This window comes from Pogoniulus pusillus, chromosome 17 (genome assembly GCF_015220805.1).
Source record: "Pogoniulus pusillus isolate bPogPus1 chromosome 17, bPogPus1.pri, whole genome shotgun sequence".
In the NCBI taxonomy this organism is placed as follows: Eukaryota; Metazoa; Chordata; class Aves; order Piciformes; family Lybiidae; genus Pogoniulus; species Pogoniulus pusillus.
The window spans coordinates 5,984,819-5,999,877 of NC_087280.1; the positions used below are offsets into that span (position 1 = coordinate 5,984,819).

The window sequence follows — 15,059 nt, forward strand, 5'->3', positions numbered from 1 at the left end:
GGTGTTGACTGCCTGTAGTAGACTACCAGGATTTGACATGTCTTATAAACTTGAAGCTGAAGAGAAAGCTTCCTACATCATAATCTTGTAATAGGAAATATTGAATAAGCTAAAAAAAAAATCTCACTACTGTGAACCTGTTCAGTTACCAACTTGCTGTTACAAATAAGCATACACTGCAGTTTGTTCTCTTGAACCAGCAGTTGTCCATAAAATGAAAAATAAAAGGAAAAACTGTTCCAATGAAGTCATCACTAGGTGAGTGTAATATCAGACACAAAACCCAGGCAAATACTGGTATGTTTTGCTCTTTGTAAGTGGAGCTGTTATCCAAGGAATAGTGTGTTGCTCTGAGATTGAAATGTATGGACTTAATCATGGTAGTGGTGATGAAAGAAACCATAGGAAACAAAACTAAGTAATCTGAATGTCAAAAGAGAACCAAACACAAACCCTTAACCAAACCAGATCTCAAATGCTCTCAGGTGTTTAACTATGCATTATGTGTACCTTTCAAAATACTCTCTTCTCTAATTTCTAGTGGCTAGAGCTTCCAAGGATAAGGATGTCTTCTACTTCAAGCTTTTTGCCAAGCTGGATGCCTTCTGTTTAAATATTTGTGATGAAAAGCACATTGCAGAGATCAAGATACAAGGTACTATACTATTTGTTACTGGTAACTGATCTAGTAGTTAAAATTCAAAGCAGTAAGTCTCTATTTCCAGAACTTAAAACCTTTTTTTCGGTAGTGTTATATGGTATTTGAGGAATTGCTTCTAATTACTTTCATTTAGATACAGGGACACTGAAATGCCTTGGGTCAAATCGAACTCTGTTACTTACCCTCCCTTCAGCAAGGGATGTGCTGTGACTTAATTTGTTTGGGAAGAGAGATAATCAAGTCCTTAGGTATTATTTGTGGGTTTCTTGAAATCTTTGAGACATTTAGCCAACTCTTAAGACAATAACTGCTTGTTGTACTGGACAGTTACAACAAACCTCCCCTACTGGTGTCCTGTAACCCCACTAAGTGTTTGATAATGTTGTACAATGCTACCATTTCTATCTTTATACTTTCCAGGTCTAGACTCGTCTCTTCTCCTTCAGCCAAGTCACAGTGTATTCTTTGCCCGGCTTAAAGACATAGTTGTCACAGATGTTGATGCAAGGACTCTTCATAAAAAAGTACTGAACCACAGAATTTTACTTTTTGTTTGATTCTTGGTTGGTTTGGTGTGTATAAAAGTGAAATGTGATATATGTTCCACTTGCTAAAAATGTTTGTTTTGTCACAAATATCTCTTTTCAAATGCAATATGCAGTGAAGCTTAATTGTGATTTGAGACTGGATATCTAAAAAAGGGTTTTTTAGTTAATTTTTTTCCTGTTTCTCTCTTAGTTTTTATAATAAATATAACTTGCATATCAGGTAGGCTGACAATACCATGTAGCTCCTGTTTGTGTTAAGGACCTCTTAAAGTGCCAATGTTCTTTTGTCACCACATGCTGATGCTGCTATGTACTGTTTATCTTTCTAGGCTGTGTCTATTGTAGGAGATGAAGTTTTCAGTTTCAATCTGTCATTAGATCCATATGCTACTGAGGGAGAAGCCTACACTGACATGTCTAAAGTGGATGGTACTGTGTCTCTGAAAGTAGGCTGCATTCAAATAGTGTACCTTCACAAATTCCTCATGTCTCTTTTGGTAAGTCATGTTTCTGTTGTGTTCTTTTCATTGTGTCCTCAGTGTTAGTGGTACCTTAACTTTCTGAAATATCAAAGATGGATTAATTTTTTCTTATGTATTATTAATGAGCTTTGATAAGGAAGATTTAACTGCTGCACTCTTCATCTTGGCAAAAAGCTGAGTTTGTTGCAAGCATCTGTTGTGTGAGGAGTGCAAATTAATTACTATAAATACCTTCATCAAGTCTCCTAGTGTTAACAAATAGTGGACTCTGTCATTTGGAGCTTGCTTTATTAGGAATTAGTGCTCACTGGGTCAAAGAGGAGCTCTAATGATGTGCTTCCAAAAGCTAGTGAGGTGAAGGAATCTTGTAGCTGATGAAGAAAGAAAAAGCTAAGACAGGTTTAAAATGAGCAGATTATACTGGGTAATGTTTCTGAGCCTCTGGGAGATCATGACAAAAGTTGCTCAGTTGTCTTTCCCTAAGGAAAACTTAATACAGTAGGAAGCAAAACTGATGGGTGTTGGTTGTGGTTGATACTTTAAAATGACAGAGCAGTTTGTATTTAAAAAGTTCCTTACAGGCATTTTTCTTTGAAACTACCTTTTCTAGACCTTCCTGAACAACTTTCAGACAGCTAAGGAGACACTGAGCGCTGCTACAGTCCAAGCTGCCGAAAAGGCTGCCACCAGTGTGAAAGACTTGGCTCAAAGGAGTTTTCGACTTGCAATGGACATTCACTTGAAGGCACCTGTCATAGTCATTCCTCAATCCTCAGTTTCCCCCAATGCTATAGTAATAGATCTTGGCTTGATTAGGGTTCAGAACCAGTTTTGCCTGGTGTCTCCAGAAGGCAGTTCACTTCCTCCAGTCATTGACAAAATGGATGTGCAGCTGACAAAGCTCAAACTGTCCAGGTAAAGTACACTTCACTGCGTTATGCCTTGGCTAATTGGTAATATTTATACTAAACAGGCTATTTCATCTAGTGTTCTGTTGAAACTGGTTGCTGACAAATATTTAGTTACAATGCCAACTTGTTACCTTAAGGGCAAATAAATCAGTAATAGAACAGGATACTGTTCTGGTCAGGAAGTTGTTGAAGGCTAGAGACAAAACATTAGATATTTTAAGAAGTTAGTTTGGGAATGTTATATATGACATGGACTCCTAACTTCCTTACCATGTGCTCTGCTTTGTTTTTTTTCTCTTTTTGCTTTAAGGACCACTCTAAACACAGATATGTTGCATCCAGATATCCAGATACTTCACCCTATTAATTTAAGCCTTTCTGTGAAACGCAATCTGTCTGCTGCATGGTTTCACAGACTACCAGTCCTGGAGGTCACAGGGTATCTGGATACAATGACGGTAAGTCTTGTGAAAAAGTGATATGTTTTTGTGGTGGTATATGTAAATTTAGGTGTACGTGTCTATATATAATTAGATACCTAAATTTATATAGTTATAGGTACATCTTGGATAAAACCAGAATACATGTCATGAAGTAGCAGTCACTTATAGGAAAGTAATAAAAGCATAGACTGCTAAATAAAGGCTGCTTTAGAAGTCATCACCTTCTTTAATTTCTTGGTCCTTTAATACTAAGTGGTTTAAAAAATTCCATTGTGGCGTTTAAGGAATGCAACTGCTGACAAAATTTTGCAGGTTGTGTTAAGTCAAGAGGATTTGAATGTCTTTCTGAAAGTGCTGATGGAAAACCTTGGTGAAGCAGAAGGAAAACAAACTCATGCAAAATCAGAACTGCAAAAGGAAGGTCAGAGATGGAATTGGGCATGAATATTAAGTGTATTAGGTTTCAGTAGTGTTGACAGCATTTATTATCTGGAAAGCAAGCTTAGATTTGAGTGTGATGTGTAACTGATGAAAAGCTTCTTGATTTTCAAGGATGATGTTCATACTTCAATATTTCAGAAAAGCAGAAACATTACAAGGCTATATCTGATAATTGTGTTATCAAAATTGTCACAGAACTAGCAAGGTACTGGAGATGTCAGAGTCATCTTTTTGCTAGAACTTGCTTTTATTTCCATTCCTTGCTCTGAAGTAACAGGGTCTGCTTGTGTAGATGTTGCTAGCCTGTCTGAGATGAACATAAGCCATTTAAATAAATGAGAGAATTGGTGACAAATGGTGGCAGTTTTCAAAGTTAACCAATTTGTTGAATGCTTCAGGTAAAACCAAAGAAATGGAGAAACTGCTTTTGATGCAGGAGAAAGGCGTTCCAGAAGGAATGCTGTCTGAGAAGAAAACAACACTAAATGAGGATGTGATCAATATGCTACTTAATTTTGAAATCAAAGAGGTATGTTTCCATCTATAAAACATCTAATCACCTTAATAGTTAAAATCTTCTATAAATGAAGAACTATAATGTTGAAATGTTTGTGCCCTTAATTGTGATTTGCATAGCTTCAAAGAGTCAAAGATCGATTCATGTTACTTTCCATTCTCTGCTGCCATTCTTTCCAGACCAGTGTGATTTGTATTGCTTTTTCCATAATCAGACTCTGTATGTAGCACTGTGTAGGGTCTGATTATGAAACTAGAGCATAGGTAAAAAAAACTTGCTAGGCCAACAAAAATAAGTTCTTGCCAAACTAGTAGACTTCAGAACCCTGTTTTGTTTTTAAAGGAGTTAAGAAGTGATTGGTTGCTTGGCGAATGACAACAGAAGGGGAGGGAGTGAAAACCTTTACCAATTGGTGCTTCAGGTTCTTTGTAAAAGGGAAGAACATCTACATAAATACTAAGTTTGAAGCTTAGCTGAGGAGATAGCATGCAGTTAAAACTGTTCATCATGGTATCAGGACAGCTTTACTGAAATAGTGAACTTTCATCCCCTTCTATATTCCAGGTTGTCATAACCTTGACGAAGCAGGTTCAGAAGGAGAGACATCCATTACATGTTCTAACTGTGCTACAGCTTGGAACTGAAACCAAAATTAGAAATCATGAACTGGCTGCAGCAGCTTATCTGAAAAAAATTATGATGAGATGCATTGAAATTAATGGTAAGTGTTGTAGAAAACTGATATGAAATCAGTACAGTATGTGTAGTCAGCTTTTCTAGTGAGAGGGTAGCCTGTTGAAAAGTAGTAATTGGGAGGGAATGGGAACAGAAGGTTGCTGTCCTCTGAAATTCAGTTTTGATTAGTATGTTTCACCTCATAGCAAGATTGGTTTCTGTTGCTGGAGTTAGGTTGAGTTAATTTGACTTAGTTGTCTATTTCGAGTAGGAAGGGTCATTCCCAAGAAATGTTCTACCTGTTCAGGGCATTTTGATGACCTGAATCTGCTTTATGACCAGTTCTAGCAGCATGTTGAAGTCCAATGTGCTCCTTGGACTGTTCAAGGTAGCAATTCCAAGTGATACTGAAGTAAGAACTGAAGTGGCAGTGCATGGATTCAAAGTAGAAAAGTATGGTTTAGAATATAAAAACTTAGATGGGAATGCAAAATGAAATGTAGGAATGCAGAAAACATCCCATTTTTGAGTCTCTTTTCAGGATGAGAGTAAGTGAGTCTTGCCTACTTAAACTAGAATTATTGCAAGATGAATTAGCAGCTTAAAGAGGTGTATATATGCTATTCAACAGGAAGAGTATGTAACTAGCATATGATAAAGAATTTTCATTAGGTGAAGCAAAGCTTGTGAGGGCAAACACTTCACAGTTATGTTTCTTTATTTGCAGACTCAAAAGGAGATCCTCTTTGCATCATTAACTCCTCAAGTGACACTGATGAACATCTTCTGAAAATGGAATACATTAAGGTTTTGATACCTTTTAACTCAGATTGCATTGGGAGTAAAATGAAGCTTCCATACTTCGACTGTGTTAGATATGTTTTTTTTTGTTTTGCTTCTTTAAAAACCTGTATGATAGGTACCTAAAACTTAACTACCTCTTGTTCCAAAGACCTGTTTTGCAAATTACCATTTCATTTCCCTTTCCACCGCTTCCATGTTATATTTGTTTCTTAGTTCAACACAATTATTGAAATCCCACATTATTTGCTTTCATTCTTCTCTGTGAAAAACAGGGATTAGCACCCTTGTGAGATTGCCTTTCTGTACGTGAGATATAGATGGTTCTCTACAGGAGGTAAAACTAGCATATGTGGAGTGATATGTTGATAGGTAGAGCTGCTGAGCTTTTGGTTTAAAAAAAAAAAAAGTACCCTGCAAAACTGCATAAATATTTGGGAAACTAATTGGTTTTGAACTTATTGATCTGTAATGCTATAATTGTTGTACAGAAAAATGAGTTAGTTTGTTCTAGTGAAGTACTAAGCATAAATTGATCTAGTTTAGGTTCAACGTGAGAGGAAAATTTTTTTAGCTGACCAGTTGAACTTCAAGAAAGTATGTGCTGTGGAAGGTCACTGAGCCTTGTGAATAGCCCCTTCTTGTTGCATCAGTTTTGTGCTTTATTGGGGGGACTTGTTTCTTCAGGCTTCATCGTTTCCCTTTGTTTTCTTTTAGAAGGGGAATAATCTGTTTCTGTGGTAAAGGAAATAAACTGATCAGTGCAGTTAATTGAACAGAGACTGCGTGCTTAAGCCTTTTTTTCTTTCTTTTAGGCTGATGCTGATGGCCCAGATTTTGTAACTACTTACAAAAGCACCAAGCAGAACATCAATGTAAGTACTGGAACTATTTAATTTTTATTTTTAAGCTTTTCAGATAGTAATGGCTGGGTAAACATTTTTATTGTTTACTTCTTACCTTCCTAGGAAACTAAACAACCAACCAAACTCTCAAACAACAAAAAGCTCCCTAACACAACAGAAAAAAAAACAACCAGCAAAGAGAAAACATCCAAACCCCAAAATACAGCCTCAAAACCAAACCCTGGCTCTCAACATAAACACTTAGAGCTTTATATTTAACTACAAAGAGAAATTCAGGAGGATTTGTTGGGTTTAGTTTGGTTTTTTCTCCACTACAAGCTGTATATGTTTAGGTAATTAATTTACAAGGATGTATTTCAAACTGTGGGCTGTAAAATACGTGTTATTTCTGGAGTGATATGTTTAGCAGTGTGTGAAATGAAGGCCTTTTATTTCCAAGTGTGGATGTTGCCTGACAGTGCAATTGAGGTGCAAGGCAGGATGTCAAACAAGAATTCTCAGACTTCATGTATTAAACAAGTTTATTATTTCAGTTTTCCTGAAAGCAGCTTATAATGTGTAGTTTCCCATGTTTTCAGTGACTTCTGAAGTAAGCAGTTCAATTTTGAAGTAATTTATTTTTAGTAATATTGGTGGGTGGAGTTAGTTTCTTGACAGCCATTTGTGTCATTTGAGGTGACTGAAGTACTTCTAGAGTCAGGAAAAGTGACATAGCTTCATGTATCAGTAAGCCCAAAGTCCAACGAAGAGTTGGCTAGCTGATGCTAGGTTTCACTAATATTTGCTGTAGTAGTTGCTGCGTACTTCCTGGCTGCAAATGTTACATCTTGTTTTGTGGTGTCATACAGACTAAAACATGCATACATGTGGTTCAGAAGATGTCAGCCAAATTTCTTACTAATGCACAATGAAATGCTGCAGAACTAAGAGAGCTGACTGGAAAAAAGATAGCAACATTAACCGCTGGTTTTCAGTTACATGGAGTTCATTTGTAGCTGTTTTAAACTTTGCTTAAAACTAAAGTTAAAAGAGATGGAAGAGTGAGATACTTGTGAAATTGAACATGGTGCCTTTTTACTCACATGACAATTTCTCTTGAGTTGTTATGCAATAGACTGCTACTAAATAACCATGTTACTTTGTTGTCTTACCTCATTTTAGGTCATCTTTTCATGTTTGGATATAGTGCTTCATACAGAGGCTTTACTATCCATCATGAGTTTTCTCACGTTCAGTGTTCCATTGAGTGGTCTTCCCAGCACTGATAAAACGTCAGATCAGAAGCCTCAAATAAAAGAACAAGAAAAAGGAGGTGCTCCTACACCAGGTACTAGAAAGGCCATGCTTAGCACCATCTAGCTTTTGGTTTCAAAAGATACCATTTCAGGTGAAAGCATTGCAGTCTATTTGGTGGAAAAACGGAGTGATCTTAACTGTATATGGGGAGGTAAAAACCCTCATTTAAAAAAAAAGCTCTTGCTTAGTTGTCCAAATTCTCCTTACTCAATACAATCTAGTGGTCTAACTTCTATAATAACAGCCAAATAAATGGTGTTGCAGTGAACAATATTGAAGCCTTGCCAAATAATCAGTATATCAGCTTTGTTGCTTTCCAACCTGAAGGATCTAAAGAGTGCTTACTTTCTGAAAAGAAACGTTCTTGAGCTCTAGGGAAGCAAAGAAGTTCTGAACTGAAAGGTCTTGTTCTGATTTTAGTAACTGGCTTCTGTAATCTTGAAAGAGTATGAGGTTTAGAATGAAACCTCCTTAAGAGCTTGATTAGGTCCCAAATTATTTTGTTGGCAGTGTTCTTGGGGAAACTTCAGGTTTTCTAATGCTAAATCTATTGGGACTGAGTTTAGTAGTAGTTACATTTCGTGTTTTGTGGACCTTCAGTCTTGCTGCAGGAACTTCCTTCATCTAATAAGCCTAAGTTTGCCTAGTTATTCTATACAGAGGGGACATTTCTCAGGTCAGATAATGTTTCAAATAATGGAGCATATGCTGCATTCAGTGTATGTTGCATGAACAGTAGATATTGATAAGAAAAAACATCATCCTAATTGCTGTTCACTGATGTTAGTTGGTGAATGCTCGTGTTCCAGAAGACAGCTGTGTTGTAAAAGCGTTTGTTTCACATCTCTGCTAATGATTAGCAGTGACCCTTAGGGAATAACTGCAGGTTATTTTCTGAAGGGTTTATATATGCATGAAAGAAATCTAACATTGGTTTTAAAAAACTGTCTTATAATGAAGTTATATCTCTTGTGTTTCCTATCCAGTGTCTAGTAATGCAGCCCATGATGATGTCTGTGAACTAAAACTTACTGCAAAGCTAAATACATTCAGCATTACAGTGTGTGATCAGACCTGTGGAATTGCAGACATTAGAATACAAGGTAAGAGGGTTTTAAGTATTAGAATAGCTAGTTGTAGCAAGAAATATATGTGAATCCCTTCCAGTTACTCGCTTCTAAAAGGCTAGTCTCTGTAAAATATTGTTGAATATGTCTTCCTTGTATGATATGTTTGTTGTTAATCATTTAAAGAGCCAAAATACCTGTGAAGGAAGAACATGTTTGACTTGGAAAAAGAAGGCAATTATTTTCTACATAGAGTAATATGAAAAGAAATTATTATGCTTATAAATAACAACAAAAAAAAATCCCTTTTTTTATAGCTATAGCCACTATTGGGAATTTTTGATCCAGTCCTAAAGGCAGTTCATGTTGGCATATTTGTCACATGTGGTAAGGTCATGGCTTTTGTCTTGTGCTTTGCATAGATTTTAGTGTAGTGGAATGTTGGATTCTGAGTTACTCTGTATATTTGGTGATTAAAAAATGCTTCTCAAAAGAAGTGTGTGCTTGACATTTCACCTTGCTATCTTCTTTTTGTCTCAAATCAGGAATGGATGCATCTGTAGCCATGAAATCTAAAGAGATTAAAGTGTTCTCCAGACTTGAGGACATTGTAATTACAAATGTTGATCCAAAAACAATTCACAAACAGGTATTTCTGTTTGTTCATCTGCAAAACACATCACCTTTTAACTGGTAGCATTGTAGTTGATTTGTTGTGTTATGTAAGGCTAAGTACTACATAATGTACCAAATAATGAGAAAAATTTCATTGGCTATTCTCTCTTATTTCAGGTAAGCAAGACATGTTTTTATTTAGTATTTAGTTAGTTTTAATCATATTAGCATTGATATGTTGAAGTCTGAGTAACATGATTTAAATATGAAACGGGCTATGGAAAACTAAGTCAGAAGAGGCATACCATAAAATGTTTCAGTTTGCTTTTTTGCTGAGCTTATATGTGGCCAAGTATTGCTGATAAGTTGCAGTTGATCTGTATGTAGAAATATTTCTGCTTTCAAGTCTTAAACATTAATTCTATTCCAGATGACTGTCTGAGAGTATTAACTATGTGAACTTAATCTTCTAGGCTGTCTCCATAATGGGAGATGAAGTGTTTAGATTTCACATGTCACTTTATCCAGATGCTACTGCAGGGGAAGCCTATGCAGATATGTCAAGAGTGGATGGTAAAATGTCTCTGAAAGTGGGCTGCATCCAAATAATATATCTACATAAGTTCTTTATGTCTCTCTTGGTAAGACATTAGGTGTAGTGCTTTTCTTGGCCCTAAGTGTTGGGGAGTTATTGTTGGGGTGTTTCTGTCTTATTGGTTGGTTTGGTTTTATGTTTGTGGTTTTTCATTTCTCCTTAAGTCATCACCTGTTTATGGCCTATACTGGTGAGCTGATGTACAAGCTTATGGAAATATTTTCCTAAAGAAATGTCATATCAGGTGAATTTTAGAGTTCTACTCTTTGGAGAAGAATGAGAAAACAAGTAATGATTTGTGTTGATAGCTTTAATAGTATTTTAAAAAATTAGTAGATGTGCTCTGTCATATCTTGTGCCTGACTTGAACCTTTTGCTCTTCTGAAATGTGAATGGTTGGATGATCACCTTCATATTTGTGCCACAGCTCTACTATTTTTCTTAAATTTAAATTAGGTCTGGGCTCACCTATTTTGCAAGGCTTGATTGCTCTTATGAAAGGCTCACTTTTTCACTTCCTATAAACAGAACTTCCTAAACAATTTCCAAATGGCGCAAGAAGCCCTGACAGCAGTCACTGTCCAGGCAGCCGAAATGGCTGCTTCCAGCATGAAAGATTTTGCAAAGAAGAGCTTCCGCCTCTTAATGGATGTCAACTTGAAAGCTCCAGTTATTGTTTTTCCTGAATCTTCAACTTCATGTAATGCTTTGGTAGCTGATCTTGGCTTAATCAGAGTTCAGAATGAATTCAAGCTGGTGTCTTCAGATGAGTCTTCTCTTCCTCCAGTCCTTGACAACATGCATGTGCAGCTAACGCATTTGAAATTATCAAGGTACATATGCAGTTGTCTTTTAAGTTGAAAAGTATTTCTGATGAAAATAGACCTGTGTGCCATGTGCAATATTGTTCCATTATTTAAAAATGATAGGCAAAGAAAACGTAGTGAAAGAGAACAATAAAGTCCCACTGCCAGCTACATTTAGGAGTACTTTTACACAGGGTGTAACTGATGTGAGTGCATGTTGAAAACACATCACTATAAATTTCATGATATATATACTCAAAATTCGGATAGATTTTTGTTTCAGAATATTTTTGGTGATTTTGCAACTACATAATATTTTTCTTCTGCTTCCACTGTCTTTTGATAGGTGCCTTGTATCCACAGATTCTCAACCAGATTCTGAAATTCTGTGTCCTGTGAGTTTGACTTTACTGGTGCAGAGAAACTTAGCAGCAGCTTGGTATCATAAAACTCCAACAATTGGTATTAAAGGAGATCTAAAGCCAATGCAGGTAATATCATGCCAAATCAGACTTACATCAAAAATTACTTACCTTGTCCAAATAACATGAAGCCTAGTTAGGGAGCTTGAAAAGTGCTTGCACTTCATGTTTTTCACAGAATGCTAAGAGTTCCGGCTTGACTGAGTTTATGTATCTCTTAGGGTTTTGATATGGTGTAATAGCTTTGCTGCGGCTGCATTCAAATGAGTTAAAACCTGATTTTATTTTCTTGGGTGTCTATTAGAGCTATGCTTTGATGCAACAGCCTCTAGAATCATTGAGGTTGAACTACAAAACCAGATTTCAGATTTTGAATAGCTTAATTTTGTAATATTCTGGTTGAGTGTTTAATAGATGTATTAAAAATTAAAAGGTTAAATCTGGATCTCTGATAGATAACAGTTTCAAGTTACGATTGATACAGTGGCAGAGATGGGGATTTGCTTTTCCAGATGGGATTTAAGGTGATTAAAAACAGATTGGGGAACCTGCTAGTTGTTCATGGCTTCTGTTTCATTCTCATCTGTGCAGTGGCTGAGTGTAGCACTACTAAAGCAGAGAGAAATACGATACTGAAGGAATCCCAGTGAATAAACCTAAATACATTATTAGAATATTTTTCCTGTATTTTGAGCCAAGTGTCACTTAGAACTGATTAGAGTTTCCATGATCATTTTATGTCACCATTGAAGTCAGGTTCGTTAATTCTTTAAAGCAACTGTTATTCAGTGTACCTTTAGAACATACAATGTAAATATTGGGTTATCTGTTTACGTTTCTGGATTATGAAATTGTTAACAAGTGCTTAAGATAATCATTATTTTATTTAGCAAGCAAAGAGCCTTTTTGAGCCCAGGAAGTGTTTAACTTGAGTGTTAGTTCTTGTTGTAACTTCTATTCATAACAAATGATATTCTAAGGTTCCTTGACCAGGATGATTTTTACTAGACAGCTTGTTTATGACAGAAGTGACACATTGTTTCTTCTCAGGATTTGAATACTGTGTTAGAAAGAAGTATTGTCACCAAAAATCAAGTTATTGTTTTATCATTCTGCAGATCGCACTCAGTGAAGATGATCTAACTGTTATCATGAAAATTTTACTTGAAAACCTTGGAGGGGCTTCTTCCCAGCCAAATACTGTGCCAGAGAATGCTGGAGATAAGCAGATAATTAAAAAAGGGAAAGCTGCAAGTGAATCTGATGTCTGTGAGGGTACGTTCAGTTGAAAACCCAAATATGTGTAGGGAGAGGGCTCTTTGCAAATTGAAGCATCTTACTTACCTGAAATGCTTAAAATGTGGAAATAAATTCTTGTTCTTAGTTGTTGCACGTCTGTATTGTGTCCATGGAGAGTTATGCAGAAGAATGTAGCCACGTACATGGAATGTGAGTTGTTGATGATAAGGCCTTGGTAGCATGTTTTGTGCAATTCAACTTTCATAGTATGGTGTTCTTAAGTCTGTGTCAATAACTCTTACCTGTTGCAGTTGATTTATAGGGGGAAAAAAGCCAAAACAACTACAGCAGCATATGTTAATGCATAATTATGGTAAAATCAAGGATGTTATTGGCATTGAAGGCACGTGTTAATGTAGACAGGGTATTTCTTCAGATGAAATATCATTGACTTAACCAAAATCCTTTTTCTTGTCAATTAGAAATTTGAAGAATTGCTATCAAATCAAGAGTTTAATTACTATACTATGAGAAAAAGTGGAAGGAAGAGTAATGCATACTCTTAGAGCAGTCGTGGTACTTTCTTTATTTCTTAATTAAAGCAAATGAATAACTGCATTAACTTAATGACTGCTGTTTTTAAGGTTCTTAAACCACTTTGTGCAGTGCATAGAGTACACTGATACTGAGTAAATGTATGAGGTTGTTCTGAGTAGTCTTCCAGTTTTAGAGCTTTTACTCGTTGTGACTCTGAGGTTTTAATCAGAAAACCACACCGAACAACTAATAACAAGCAAGTGCCGAAACCCGAACAACAAAAAAACTTCTCCAAAGGCAGTGTTTCAAAGAAATGTGAAAATATATTATTTTCCTTGATAGGTCCTCTTGCTTTTGGAGAAAACCCTGTTTCTACAGTTGAGGCTTCCACAGAATGTTATGCAACACTTGAATTTGACTTCAAATTTGAGTCACTTGCAGTAACTCTCTACAATAGCGATAAAAATCAGGTTTGTGACAAAGTTCTTACCTTATATATGGGGATAGGGAACTTGTGCTTCTCCCATGGACAAACCTTAGAGTAGTAAAACAAAGTTGGTTGGTTGTTTGCTTTGTGATGTTTGCCTTACAGGGCTAACATAATTTATCTTGGAGTTTGTGGTATTGTGAGCAGAGGATGTTCTTGATTTGAAGGCTGTTAAGTGTGGTATTTAGAAATACACTTACAGCAATAAGCTAACAAACCAAAACCATTCACCATTAGATTGGATCATTCAAACCTTGATAGCAATTTTGCAAAATCAAAATGGGAACTGGAAAACCATTGGAATAACACCTGCTAGCCTCACCAATGTCGGTTCTATGTATGACCTCTGTATACTTGTCAGTTGTAGATGTGAACAGCAATGAACATCCTTCCTGTGCTGAAAAGTGTGCCATGTGCCCTTGATTTTGTACCTTAGTATGTTTTGTCCACATATGAAGGTACTTGCTCCTTTAGTCTTGGTATATACTGAATGTGTACCTTGGCATGTAAAGTAACTATAGTGCAAGACTTTATGGTGGGGTTTTTTTTGTGTGAATTGTGCATAATTTTGTGAAGTTACTGTGAGATGAGCAGCATGGGAAAGAAAGACTGTGGTGGAGTTTTGTTGTGATCCTCATACCCTTCCTTACTGCTGCTGAGGTGTTGGTTGTGAATGAGCTATAATAGGAGCAGAGTGACCTTGGGGTAGGAGGTTCAAAGTTCAGATGGATTTTTCTTCTGTCACATGTTCTGAGCCATTGCTAGAAATGTGGTGAAGAAAGAATTTTACTACAACCCAACTTAGTTTTCTTGATTTCTCAGTGATTTTTTTTTTTGGTACTAATTTGAGGGACTAGGGACAGCAACAGGCTAACCAGATCCTTCAGTTAATGGATTGCACATGGCTTGCAGCAAGGGAAATGCACTTATTAGTTGGTTAGATGATAACTAGTCCTATTATTTCTTACCACGTAGAAGTCTCTGCTTTCACTGCGTAGTGACAAGTTACGCCTCGGAGAACTCCGGCTGCATCTTATGGCGTCATCAGGGAAGATATTTTCAGATGGCTCGATGGATATTCATGTTGAACTCAAGGCTTGTACCCTGGATGATCTGAGAGAAGGCATTCAGAACGTGACTGCAAGGTAACTTTGCATGTATTGGAAGTGAGAAAACTTCATGCAACTTATGAGTAAGACTCTGTCCGTTGTTATTTACTTGGCTTCATGTAGGATTGGTGAAACTCAGCATGGCTGTCGGTTGTTATCATACCTTGTGTTGAAACAATGAACAAGATAATTTTAGTAGTGGTAAGCAAGCAAGCTGCTGCTTCTGCATACTGATTTCCCAGCTTATCTAAGACAAAAGATGTACCAGGGAAGCTTGAATATTTCAGGAAACTGCCTAGAAGGGATAAGTACAGAGCAACCAGTCTTAACTGGAGTTCTATGTACTAAAACTTCAGTTTGAGTTTTACATGCTGTGTGCTTAGTCCTGAGCCTGTAGCATGCAAATTTCAAAGGGAAATCATGATTCTTTTGGCAAAGTCTGTGCCCTCTTACTTCTGCAGGAGACACTGATTCCTGATACTGTATTTTTTCTTCAAAAGTGGCATGGGGAGGAAAAATGGCTTTGCTTACTCATCCTTGC

The 15,059-nt window shown here is 36.6% G+C and overlaps 1 protein-coding gene across 2 annotated transcripts in view; it reads left to right on the forward strand.

Moving 5' to 3' along the window:
- Positions 1-15,059, forward strand: part of VPS13C (vacuolar protein sorting 13 homolog C) — an 86,990-nt gene that overhangs the window by 33,063 nt on the left and 38,868 nt on the right. For both annotated transcript variants that reach the window (XM_064157426.1, XM_064157427.1), the window contains exons 32-50: positions 542-655; positions 1,082-1,185; positions 1,539-1,706; positions 2,302-2,606; positions 2,913-3,060; positions 3,358-3,466; positions 3,885-4,015; positions 4,568-4,724; positions 5,406-5,485; positions 6,295-6,354; positions 7,507-7,672; positions 8,628-8,744; positions 9,254-9,357; positions 9,797-9,964; positions 10,447-10,751; positions 11,071-11,215; positions 12,265-12,421; positions 13,265-13,392; positions 14,385-14,554. In XM_064157426.1, coding sequence (XP_064013496.1) covers positions 542-655; positions 1,082-1,185; positions 1,539-1,706; positions 2,302-2,606; positions 2,913-3,060; positions 3,358-3,466; positions 3,885-4,015; positions 4,568-4,724; positions 5,406-5,485; positions 6,295-6,354; positions 7,507-7,672; positions 8,628-8,744; positions 9,254-9,357; positions 9,797-9,964; positions 10,447-10,751; positions 11,071-11,215; positions 12,265-12,421; positions 13,265-13,392; positions 14,385-14,554 — 2,836 coding nt within the window. The remainder of the gene's footprint in view (positions 1-541; positions 656-1,081; positions 1,186-1,538; positions 1,707-2,301; positions 2,607-2,912; positions 3,061-3,357; positions 3,467-3,884; positions 4,016-4,567; positions 4,725-5,405; positions 5,486-6,294; positions 6,355-7,506; positions 7,673-8,627; positions 8,745-9,253; positions 9,358-9,796; positions 9,965-10,446; positions 10,752-11,070; positions 11,216-12,264; positions 12,422-13,264; positions 13,393-14,384; positions 14,555-15,059) is intronic.